The sequence below is a fragment of the Apus apus genome, chromosome 18 (assembly GCF_020740795.1).
Source record: "Apus apus isolate bApuApu2 chromosome 18, bApuApu2.pri.cur, whole genome shotgun sequence".
Classification (NCBI taxonomy): Eukaryota; Metazoa; Chordata; class Aves; order Apodiformes; family Apodidae; genus Apus; species Apus apus.
This window is the reverse complement of record NC_067299.1, coordinates 4342627-4355420: the sequence shown is the minus strand read 5'-3', so window position 1 is coordinate 4355420 and position 12794 is coordinate 4342627. Positions and strand designations below refer to the sequence as shown.

Here is a 12794-nt window from a genome sequence, read left to right as displayed (position 1 = left end):
CCACAATCAAGGCTTCATGAATAATTTATTCCATTTGAATTCTTTTTTTTCTTTTTTTTTTTAAAAAGTATAAACTTTTTCTTTCTTTCTTCATGTCCTCCATCACAATTTGTACAACGCGGTGTTGATGCCGGCAGCGATAGTGTTTTTTGTTCCTTCCCTCGCTCCGCTCCTTGGTGGGTTTGTTTTGGTGTTGGTTTTTTTTTTGTCACGACAAAAAGAACTTTGACGACTTGGCCCCGTGGTTGGCGGTGGCTGCGTGAGAAGGTCCGACAGGTCCCTCGGAGGGACCCAGCCGTGCTGGGAAAGGGGGAGGTCGGTGACACATCCAGGCAGGAGGGTCACCCCGAGCCCCCCGCTCTGCGAGGTCCTCACGTCCAGTTCACTCGGGGGGAGGGAGGAGGGGGGGAAATAAAAAAACCAACCCTACAGCTCCATGAGTAACGTCCTGAAAAAGTGACCCTGAGGATTGTGGTAGGTCCCAAATCCAGTTCTACTGTAAATTAAGCTTTACTCCACTGAAAACAAAAAGTACACCCACAAACAGTAACAAGAATAATAATAATAAAAAAAAACCTTGAAGTATGAAGCATAGCCCTGGGTCCTTCACAAATAAAAACAAACAAACAAAACCAAAAAATCACACACACGCCAAAAAAAAAAATCAACCCAAAAAACCTTCCCATCTGGAGGTTGTCGAGACAGTTCTGTTCTACAATATCACTGAATTAACCCATTTGCAAAAGAAAACCCAGATCAAAACATTGTTTATGCAGCATTACTATCCCAACAGACTGATATGCTGTGCACACTGTTGTGCAGCAAATTATATGGTGCAATAGCTTTTTTTAAAAAAAAAAAAAAACAAATAAAAAATTTTACTGTTATTTTTGAAAGCTTTAAAATAATGCGACATAGTATTTCGATATTACAGTATTAACAAATAGTGCTTATTAAAGACATCTGCAAGTCTTCATAGCAACACATGAAGTTAAAATTACCAATGGAGGTAAATATAGAAATACAATAACCTGCGCCATAACTGACAGCTAAGTAGGAACATAGCTGAGGATTTAAATACAAACTCATTTATATTTATATTTAATTACTTCAGGAAACATTAGAAAGAATTTAAATGTCACAGCTACCTTAAAATGGAAGGGTTTTTTGCAAGTACAATTGGTGGCCTGCTGGTCTAGCAACAGGGTTTTCAGGAATATAATTCAAAGAGCACTGAGTAAAAGGTGACCAAATGGCTTAAATATAGTAATAGCTAAATACACGTTTTTAATTGGAATGGAAAGACCTCAGAGTCTTCTTTTACTGGATACTTCAGAGGAGGTAAATCTCCACAGCTACCGGACAAAGGGCACTGCCAGGAACAATAGTTTCTTGCAAGACCATTTTGAGATGCTAGAGCTGAGACTTACAAATTGTTAAGCTTGCACTTGCTAAAGAACCCCAGTTATTGGATTGTGACAATTTTATTTATAAACCAGCTATTATGAGCACTTAAAATAGTCAAATGCAAGCAGCTAACAAAAAATATGCCCAATGTAATAGCTGGCTCCCTGGTGCTGGCAGGTTTGATATGTATGTTGCTGGCTGTGCCTACACTCCAGAAAGGGCCCTCTTAATATTTTCTAGTGGTTACTATAATTAACATTTACTTTGATTGCATCTGGGGGGAAAAGTGGGGAAATGGCAGCTTTTACAGTTGGAGAGTTTCACAGGGAAGGCTGTGGTCCAGAATACAGTTACACCAGTGTTCAGGCAGCTGATTCACTTACCTTTATGAATTCAAGTCAGATTTAACACAAAGCCACACCAAAACCCAGCCCTTGGAATTTGGCTGAGCCAGGCTTAAAAATGACCACAGAGCAACAAAGCTTAAAAAAAAAAACCCAAACAAAACAAAACAAAAAACAAACCCACAGAGATAGGACATATGCTTTGAAAATTCCAGTTTTAGGAGCATTTTTCCACTTCAAAAATCTCAGCCAAATAAGGGGGGAAAAAAACCAACCCTTCTGTAAGATAAAAAAAATGTGCTGTTTAATCTGCAGTGCACTACCATGATCAAGATGAAGTAATGGGCAGACCCAGTTTTTAACTCTCTTTATCAAAATATGCTAGCTTCTGATTGCACTCATGTTCTTGTGAAGAAATGGCTGAAAATTTTCATCATCAATTGTACAACTTCTTTATACAAAGCCAAAAAAAAAAAGGTTGCTAATATTGTATATACATGATTCAGTGAGACTGTTTATATGAGAAATTCTCTCAGGCAGGCATTCTGCATTCAGGAAACGTTTTTTCATGAACACAGCAGGATTTGTAAATGCAAGTGAATTCTTTCTGGTAGAGGATTCACAACGGGTGCACAAATGGATCTTAAAAGTTGCTCCTTTCAAGGTTTGAACCAGCCAGACAGACAGTATTAAGACCCAGGACACGGGTTATCCCAACAGGCTCATGTGAGCACTGCAGGAGTTCAGTTTTTAATCTGGCAGTCAGATGAGGAACCCAGGAAAAGCATCTGCAGTTGCTCTTCAGCACCCGTAGGGGCTATTTTAGAGCAGCATCAGACATTTGGCATGTGCTAGGAGAAAGGAAGGAAACTACTGAGAGAAAATGGTGACTGAAGATAGAGGGAGAGGTTTAAGAAAGCCTTGTAATTTGTCAGTCCCTTTCCTAGGGAGGGCTAAGCCTCCTTGGCACATGCCCCAGCCAGAGCCTGAAAAGGGGATATGGGGAAGGCCACACACTGATACTTAGGACCTTCACCACAGTGCCAAAAATACATTAAAAAGGAAAATGTTCAGGGTTTCCTGCTGTTTTGTTGTGTTTTGTTTTTTTTCACTAGTGGAATAAAATCTGAATACCAGAATTCACTGAGAATCTATATACACCACATTTTAGTTAAACACACACCAATCTTAAAGTCAAGATTGACTATATTTGTATTTGTAAAATGGCTAGAGCTGGGCTAAATTTCAGCCTTACAGGAGACTTTGGATAAGATCAGAGTTTTCTGTGTGTTCCACATCAGATTCACATTTTATCCCAAATGTGGAAGAAAGTAACACAGTCACCACAGTGCCAAGAATATCTAGTTAATAACAATGCACAACAGATACTCTTGTAATATTAAAACTTGTATATTGGAAAGAAATCTGAGAATCTAGCCACAGCTCTGAACCATAGCACAAACTTCAGTTGAAGAGTTTATTCATTTTATTCTCACTACAAGTTAAACCACCTACAATATCACTTATATATTGCCATTGTTACTCTGTAAAGGTGTGATATAAAATGCTGTAAGACCCGGTACCTTTTCAATTTATATAAACACAGTGAACTTCATTACTGTACATGTACTCTGCAACTACAGCTTAGCTGTAAATCCCCCACACACAATGGTATGGACATTAACCCCTCTATCCCCATTAAACTGTACATCAAGACAATACAAATTTACTGTCCCCACCCACCCCTTACAAAAAAATAATACTCTAAAAGCAACCTACTGCAACTTTTAATTAAGACGATTACATATATTTTAGACCAATTGCTTTAAAGCAAGAAGGCAGTATAAACCTTCTAGGAAAATTTTTATAAAAGAGGTTAAGAAATATAAGACAATTTATACATTTAAAAACTTACAATAAATAAGAGATGCAGGCATTTTTGAATACTAGATACTATAATCCAATACAAGAACATCTTCATGTTCCGAAGCCATAGGTTGAAATTTATTGTTCCTCATGTTTCTTCTCATCTCCATGCTTTGAATATTCATTAACCATGACTGGGTACTATGGCTCATTACTCTTCACAAATACTGTGGTAGGGGGAAAATGGTTAATTCTGCTACTAAAAATGTTATCATACACTTTCTGATCATCAATCTAAAGCGTCTCCGACAGCCGATGACTCCAAGACAGTAGGTGCCCCTCTCACCAGTCAAAACAATATTTGCTAGAAGTAACAAGATTCATACCCCATCACAAACAACTTGCACTGAGAAGAATTATAACTTAGTCCTGCAGTGAAATATCCCTTTTCCTTATTTTTGTCTTGCAAAATTCAGATGAAGATCACAGCATATTCATGATAAAGTTATACAACTGATTCAGCACCACAAAATGAACTGGGAGACATGACCGTCTGTCCTGGGTTGCAGGATCACAGGTTAGCCAGGAGAGTGCATTGTACTGTTCCAGAACAAACCTGAAAAGCAAACAAGCTCCCATCAAGCCAACAGATTTTCTCACCAGGCTTTTAGAGCCCTAATTTAATATAATCCCGTTTCTTTGCTATTAAAAACATGAAATAGGTTTGCCAACTTTCTGAAATAAAATGCCTTCAGAATTATTACAAGCAGCTCAAAGCTAAAGTTTCTTTCAGTGGAAAACTAATTTTAATTGTCTATGCTTAATTAAATGTCAAGAGGTTCACATATTTAAAGAAACACAAAAAAATCTGACATTTTCTCAACAAGTGTCCTATGTTTCCATGAATCTCTCTAGACTCATGAACTCCAGCATTTTATTATTTCCACAAGATTGCCCTGGAAGATCCTGGCTTAGCTATTTTCCACCCATTTATACCCCATCTTTTGTGTTACACCTCAAGCTCTCTTTTACCTTGAGGAATTCACTGTCTTTCAAGTATTTTCAGTTGTAATCAACACTGATTAGTTAAAGAAGGGCTTAGAGATGTTTGGTTTTAATTGCACCATTCTGTGATAAAGCAATCTTAATCACCCAAAGCACAGCAATTTATATTGTAATGTACTACAGACCATGAGCAGCATAAAGAAAAAAAATCAACAGCAAGAAAAATAAATATGCAGCTTAATTACAGCAGTATTAAAAATGAAATGCACAATAATTTTGCAAGTGATCAATCATAAATACCTGAGCACATCAGAAGTTTGATTAGAATCAAGTGGATGGGAGTGTTTACTGTGGAGTAGCTCGTCTGATTGCACTGAAGGCACGTGGAGGTGCAAAGAGGCCTGAGAAAAGAAGAAAGTTGCCAGCAGTTACTGCCTGGTTCAACTATGACATTTTTTCTCCCCTCTGTATGGCTGGCCCTTACCTTGCAGTCACCTTCTATTCTCTGACACACAAGCCAAAACAAATCTTATCCTTAGGCCATCAACAAGTTCAGGAATTCTCAGTACACAAAGGAAATGCACATAGATCTCTCCTAGAAGCACAGTGCTACTACTGTCATACATCCTAGGATTATTTATTTTTTTTAATCCCTTTGCCTACATTAAGTGATTATTAAAAAGCAACTCAAGTGGCCCAAGATATCTAGTAATATATAGATTTGAAAGTTCAGTTGCTTTCTGAAAGACTGGTCTATTTATAATTCTATATAGAGAGCTGCTTAGGGTAAATAATAAATCCTCTTCTCAAAAAAATGCCTTCTACCAAAGCCACAGCTGAGCTTAGGCCAAGAGAAAGTACTAATCCACACACAAATAAGGCTGAAGAAGATACATCTTTATCACTAGAAAATTAAGCATAGTATTAGAGATGCTAATTTAAGGCAAAAGTAGGTAATAATAATAATAATGCCAATACAGAAAGTTTCTCTGCACACTAATATATAGCCTTAAATATGCCAAGTATGTCTTGACTGTGCCTCAAGAAGATAAGAGGATCAGACAACAACCAGACAGATGATACAATGGCCATCACTTTGCAACAGCCCACACTGAAAACTAAGCTCTTACGCTTTGTGCAGTACATAAAGAGATTTAATTAATATTCTTCTTTTACCCAGTGTAAATTATATATTACATAACACTTGTGCACTTTCCTCTCTACCACCAGTCCCCATGGGAGTCAAACATTAACCAGAGATCTGTCCAGAAACTCAACCTGTTCTTACAAAAATACCGTAGCACAAAGCCAGAAACAGAATCGACTCCCAACTACCACAAAGAAACCATCAGAAGATGAGAGCCCCTCAGAACATTTGCTGCTTCCACTTCTGTTGCTCCTTTTTCTTCCCTTTTAAAAAGCCAAAGCTCAAAGATTTAAAACCCAAGCTCTCTGAAAGCAAAACCAGACATACTCCAAGAAACGTGCACCAACTCTGAAAGGTAACAGTTCTCATAACTCAGAACCCTCCAGACTGCAGGACTTTCAGGAAGGCAGCTGTGCATTCTGGTGAAGTTACAGTACCTTAAGAAACAAGGGACACTGATTTTGTGCTTGAGGACAGGCTGACCAAAACCAGTCAGGCAATGGACCTGCTTTGGCAGTTGACACAAAATAACCAAGGGCCAGTGGCTGCTGTAGTATATTTGTTACTTCATCATGAGATTCTGTTGAGAGCAATCGGTCTGTACCTTGACCCTGTGAAACAACAGGCAATGGTTTGGTATTAGGAGAGCACCAACTTCATAGGAATTATCTGTATCTTTCAAAACACAAGGCATTTTGAAACATTCAAGCATCACAGGAATCTTGCAAAAAGACCATCCAGTATCCAGTTCATTCAAAACACTTCATGGGAACCTTTCATTCCACAAAAGGGAAGTAGCAGATGAACAAACAACACACACAACTTTGTATTTAATAGTTACCTTGCCCATATCACCTCCATGGGGGTAGTGGGACCCTGGAGAATGTACAGGGGATCCAGTAGGGGATGCAGGGAGAATATTTATAATATCAGGATCAAGATCATCTCCAGTGTCTAACAAGTCAAAGATTCCCATTCCATCTGCTCCATCTTGAAAAAGAACAAGACCAATGAGTTTCTATGTTTGCTTACATACAAGATATGACAACACATTGTGAAATCAAGTGATTTTCCATATAAATCTTGTGGTTCATTAGAATAAACTGTCTTATTTTAGGGGGAAGTGACGAGGGGTTTTATTTTTTGCTTCGTTTTGTTTTAAACCAAGAATAAATCCAACCTACTAACCATTGTTTGTGTTAAAGGCCAGATCCAAGTTTTCAGTGGTATAAGTTGACGATGCTACTTGCACAGATGCAGATGTGGGAAACACAAGTATGTGAGTGCACGACGTGTCCTGTGGGGTGTTCAGCTGAGATGTCTGCATGTTTAACGTGGTGCTGCGTCCAAAGACGGAGCCAGTCGAGACAGAATCTTGGGAAGAGAAATCAAGCATTTCCTTAGTTTTTCTTAACCCAAACTATTAGTTCCCTCACCAAAAAGAAGAAATGAGAGAGTTTCTCAAATACCTGGCATAATAATGAAGGACCCCTGTGGTTCCATTGCCACCAAACAAGCACTGAGGATGCTGGGAGAGTCTGCAGCAGAGATCCCACACATCCTGCACATGTCTTTGAGTCTCTTACTGAGGGACTGAAGGTTTCGACGGCTCAGCAAACAACTCCAGTCTGAGAATATAAAGGACACAGGTTTGTCTAGAAGAACAGAACTTGCTGAAAATACCTATTTTACATAGACCAATGTGTGGTGTACACTTCACCTCTGTTAAGTTTTGAATACACAAAGGAACTCTAAATTATTTAGGTTTTCTTCCAGAACCGGGGAGGACAGACAGTTTACGTGACTGAAAAATGAAAGCTTCAAATCAAGTTTTAGACTAAAAATGCTAACATTACCTTTTAATTCCCCGTGTCCTATTCTTCCTAAACGGCCTATGACAACTCTCCATGGCAAAGAGCTCATCTGCACAAGTCCCAGGCACCATTCCCAGAGTTTCTGAAGACCAAGTCTGCGGGCAGAGCCCTTTTTCCTGCGAGCTCTGGAATAAAGAAAGAAAGGAAAACAAAGCTAGAAAACAAGTGCAACAAGTTCTTATTGCTCCTTTTGGAACTTCTTATTTGCATTAACCTGAACACTCACAGGACCTAAGAATGTCAGTATTGTAATACTTCAATTGCAACTTCAGTTTGTTTGGATTTTTTTAATTAATCACATTGTAACGCTGACATCAAAAGGCATTAATGGGTGGGGAAGGTAGGAACACATACAAAAACACTCAAGAATCTCATGAAACCAAATAACATTCTTCTAGAAGCTTAACTCAGAAAAATATGCACGTAACAGAGAAACTGTCCATTTGCTTTAGCTAGTTTTGCAATACAGTGAGTCTGCAAAAGTCAGAGCTATTCTTACAGCATCATAAACTAATTCTTCAGGGAAATGAAAGAAGACATCCATGAGAAGAACTGAGGTAACACTTTCATCCTTACCTGTTTGGTACATCAATATTAATGATGCAGGTTTCTAACTGTTCTCCGTAGAGATCTGTACAGGATGCCAGCAGCCATCTCTGATCATGAGACAAACAGTAGCCTACAAAAAGTACATTATACTTCTGGCCAGCTTCTCCAAAAGTTTCTCCTAGTTCTGTTTGCTTGTCCTTTACAGGAGCCAGTATGAAAGGAGGGGTGTACAGTCGAATACACTCAGGTCTCTATAAAGATAACAGAGCACACCATGAGGTTTTGGGAAGCAGTTATTCCTAAGAACTCTAGTTAGTTAATGTGAAAGAGGCCAGTGAGTTAATGAACAGGGACATTTCTCCCATTGGCATATTTACACAACCACAGGAACAACACTCACATCAGGGCTCTTAAGGGCAGTTTCCATGGCTAAACCTGGGCCAAAGCCAGTTAATGTTTTCACGTTGGTGGAAGTTGGAAGGGGTCTCCGACACTGAGTAAAAGCTGAAAATGCCAAAGATTTTAAATGCTGAGTGTAAATCTGCCGGTCTTCGTGTTTCACAGGTTGTAGAAGGTACTGACATGGGACAATCTAGAACAGATTACAGAGGGGAGAAAAGAAGAATTACTGTTTCATCATGAAATAGCTTTTGAGACAGTATTTGGGTACACAGATTCCAGCTTTCCCATTCTTCACTCATTATTGGAGTGGGCCACTACATCTCCTCAGAGATAAGAGCAGTGAGTTCGGAATGTGCAGGATCTGGCTTTGCTTAGCAACACCCACAATGCTCCAAAAAAATAACCTCAGAGATTTAACAGCTGCAGAACTGCAGAAGTAATATTTACAAAGCAAATGAAACGTTCACCTTGAGGGCATTATTGCCTCCAAAACACAACCAAAGCCAAAGACACTTTGTTCAGCATGTTTCTATAAATGTTGGCTCACCTGCACAGAAATTATATTTTTGATGTTAGGAGGCAGAACCTGAACCATCTCTAAAAAGCAGCGCAGAAGTCCAAGTGTCCACAAACTAGATGAGCTACTGTTCTCATCCTTTTTTTCATATGTAAAAGGATCAATGATGTAAACGACAATTGCAGGTGGATAGGTGATAGCGTGGGAATCTCCATCTGTAGGGACTCCAACTTTATCACGATCCATAGTGCTGGAAATGAAATTTTGAAACCAGTTAGAAAAAAGTAGTCTCATCATGATTTTGACTTTAAAACTAAGATGAAATTGTCAACTATTAATCTGAAAGACCTTTGTCTCAATTGCGGTGTAAAACACAGTCTGTTTATTTCGGGGTTTTTATGTGAGTTTATCAGGAACTCAGTATCACTTCTCTTTTCCTTTAGCCTTCTTTATTAGAGAAGCTCAGCAGCACATATTTCTATTGCTTCACCCAGGAAACAAGAATACCCACAAGATCAGTCTCTTGGTAAGAGCTGTCTTTACTACTGTAACTTTGATAACAGAAAGTAGAACTTTAAGATGGTGCCTGTTATCTATTCCTCCCTCCCCCGTTTAAAATATAGAAGTGAGTAGTCTGGTAATTATTTTTCTCTCTTTAGAGAGAGAAGAAAAAACACAAAGTTTATTTTTGTACCACAGCAGACACTAAGATGCAATTAGAACTGCAGCTAAGACTGGAACCAAAAGGTTCAGCTCCACCATGAATGAACTCTCACTCTCCCTAAAAAGCAGCCTTGTGACTAGAAAAGAAAGACAAAATTTTTACTGGAAGGACAAGAGCAGCATTAATAGGTCCTCATTGGTTGAGCTGAGGGTGTTTTTAGCTGAAGCAGGTTTGACTCTGCAGATCATTACCTTTCAGAAACCTCTGGATGGGGCTGTGCAGGCACTGAAGTAGTGTCTGTAGACATGGCTGCTGTTTGCAGTGGTGGCTGTTGCTGCTGCCCTCCTGTCTGCCCATTCTGGACTGGTGCAGCCTGAGTGGGCAGGGAGGCAGAAGTGGTATTGTTGATACTGCTGAAAGGCGGGAAGGAAGAAGGCTTGTTTGTTGGGATCCCACTGCCTATGCTGGCAGAAGAGGACGAGGGGGCAGTGGTTGTCAGGGTGGAGTTGGCTGTAGTGGCTGCAGCAGACATGGCACTGTTTGATGTCACTGTCATTGTACTACTGGTGGGAGCTGCAGGTGCAGAGGAGGGAGTGTTGGGATTCCCAGCGTTAGCTGTCACTGGGGGCAGAGCAGAGGCCACCTGGCTGGAGGGAGGGACCAGATTTGTTTGGGAAAGTAAAGAATTGTCCAAAGGCTGAGAAGCAAGATAAGGACCTAAAACCAGAAAAAAAAAAATGCATTATATATTGCAGTTGGCTTTCAGCATACTTCATCTATGGAAGTCTGCAGTTTCAACAAAATAGAGAGCAAACCCTTAGCACACATTTCACCTCTCTAATTAAAACACCAGTATGCAATTTTCAAATTCTAGTATTCTTACAAGACTCTTTCAGAAATATCCACAAATATATTTAATTATTTTTTTTTCCAGCCATGTTGAATTGCTGGAAATCACTGCTTCAGAATTTAAGTCACCAACACAAAGAAACAACCCAAGTCCCTGCAGGCAGCAACACTGTACTTCCCTAAACATACTGTTAGATGATAAGAAGCCATTTTAGCACAAATATAAATATATGATGGGTTTGGATATTTTTATTTCCCAGGCTTAAAACCAGGAAACTGCAATAAACCATAAGAGTCAATGAATAAATGCAATTATTTCTTCTCCTCCACTGGAATAAGAGCAGTAAGTGGCAATTGTATGAAATAAGAAACACTAAAAATAAAACGTCATACCCAGCTCGTATCTGCAAACTTGGGCATAAAGTTTGAGTTTGGAAAATGCTTCATTGTTGGCATTAGCTGTCTGTGAGAACCATTCTGTGACCAACTTCTCAGAAAGTTTCTTTGAAGCAGTAGGTCCAACTCTCATGATCCCATCAGGCAATAACTTGCAGATAGGCCTGTGCTGACCAAGCCTGCATGACTACAAAGAAGGCAAAACAGAAGATGCAAGATAAGGAATTTGTAAATCTTAAAACCCGTTAAATATCACATAAAGAAGCATATATATATATATATATATAAAGGCAGAGAACTTGTAGCCTAGTTATTGTATTCCAAAGTGACATTAAATTCTAGAATATTACAACAGTATGAAATATTTAATGGTAATTTCATAGAATCATCATAGAATCACAGACTGGCTTGGGTAGGAAGGGACCTTAAAGATCATCAGGTTCCAACCCCTCTGCATGGGCAGGGACACCTCCCGCTAGACCAGGTTGCTCCAAGCCCCATCCTATCTGCCCTTGAACACTTCCAGGAATGGGGCTTCCACAACTTCCCTGGGCAACCTGTTCCAGTGTCTCACCACCCTCATAGTGAAGAATTTCCTCCTAATATATAATCTAAATCTCCCCTCGTCAAGCTTTAATCCATTACCCCTTGTCGTCTCACTACAAGCTCTTGTAAACAAAAGTCCCTCCCCAGCTTTCCTGTAGCTCCTGCAGATACTGGAAGGCTGCTATTTTATGGTTTATTTTCAGGTTTTCCTAAATGCAAGAAAAACAGGTTGATACATCATCTGCCCTAATCTTAATCACAATCCAAGTAATACATACATTTAATTAATTAAACGTCGCTAAAACAATTGAAGTGGCAATACAGAGTTTTGCCACTGAGTGGCGTTTATCAGATAAAGACTCTCAAAACAAGGAAAAGCAGAGGTGAGCAGCATGAACAACCCTTATCTTCCAAGTGCCCATTCCTAAAATCTTTTCTAGCAGCTTTTCGAGACAGCATTTTGTGTAAGCATTTATATCATGAGACAAGCCTGATAAGTAGTTATGAGTATGTATTAGAAACAGTCTTTCAAAAATCCATTTCACTGCTAACTGCCATAAATAATGTACCTCATATATTGCAGTTAGATCCCTGAAGAAGCTTTTTGCTCCATTCAGCAGAGCCTCATTTTCAGGGCACACCACAACATAAGCAACATCTCTTTGAGATCCGTAAGGTTCCAACATCAGCCTCTCCCAATATGGCAAAGCAAATGGAGACAGCACCAGAAAATCATAATCATATCCCAACAAAAATGTTGGGATTGGCAGTGGTTCCGGGGACTCATCAGTTCCTGGAAAAGCAAGACACATTTTCCAATATATCAAGCAGAAAGGCTAAAATTATCACCCTGCTTCTAGGAAACATGAATAGAAAAAACATTAAGGTTCCCAGCATCTAACAGGAAGTGGCACTGATTATAAATGGAACAGTTTTGGTTTTAACAGATACAAATGAAAACCCTGAATGTATGATCCAACCCTCTGCCAAAAAAAAAAGCATCAGCTAATTATTTTTATTTTAAATCTCTCAGGGCCTTGAGAAGTTGTTCCACAGTTAATATTTCTATCAGTACATGGACAATCAGGAACGGATCTTTACTGCCCAGGAAGTTTCCCCACAGAGTGACCAAAAAAGAGGGAGAAGAAATGTAAATAGTCTAAGCACAGTAAAGGAGCACAGAAGGAAAAATACTTTAAAACATGCATTTAAATTTACCCTAAATGTA

The 12794-nt window shown here is 39.2% G+C and overlaps 1 protein-coding gene across 3 annotated transcripts in view; it reads right to left on the bottom strand.

Annotated features, from left to right (window-relative positions):
• Positions 1–6: 6 nt before the first annotated feature.
• The window catches only part of MED13 (mediator complex subunit 13), a 55611-nt gene continuing 42823 nt past the window's right edge, over positions 7–12794 (bottom strand). For all 3 annotated transcript variants that reach the window (XM_051635506.1, XM_051635507.1, XM_051635505.1), the window contains 13 exons: positions 12136–12359; positions 11018–11207; positions 10027–10492; positions 9142–9361; positions 8593–8784; positions 8220–8443; positions 7626–7768; positions 7239–7397; positions 6958–7143; positions 6611–6759; positions 6207–6380; positions 4923–5023; positions 7–4233 (listed from right to left, as the gene is read on the bottom strand). In XM_051635506.1, the coding sequence (XP_051491466.1) occupies positions 4101–4233; positions 4923–5023; positions 6207–6380; positions 6611–6759; positions 6958–7143; positions 7239–7397; positions 7626–7768; positions 8220–8443; positions 8593–8784; positions 9142–9361; positions 10027–10492; positions 11018–11207; positions 12136–12359 (2561 nt within the window). In that variant the 3' untranslated portion in view covers positions 7–4100. The remainder of the gene's footprint in view (positions 4234–4922; positions 5024–6206; positions 6381–6610; positions 6760–6957; positions 7144–7238; positions 7398–7625; positions 7769–8219; positions 8444–8592; positions 8785–9141; positions 9362–10026; positions 10493–11017; positions 11208–12135; positions 12360–12794) is intronic.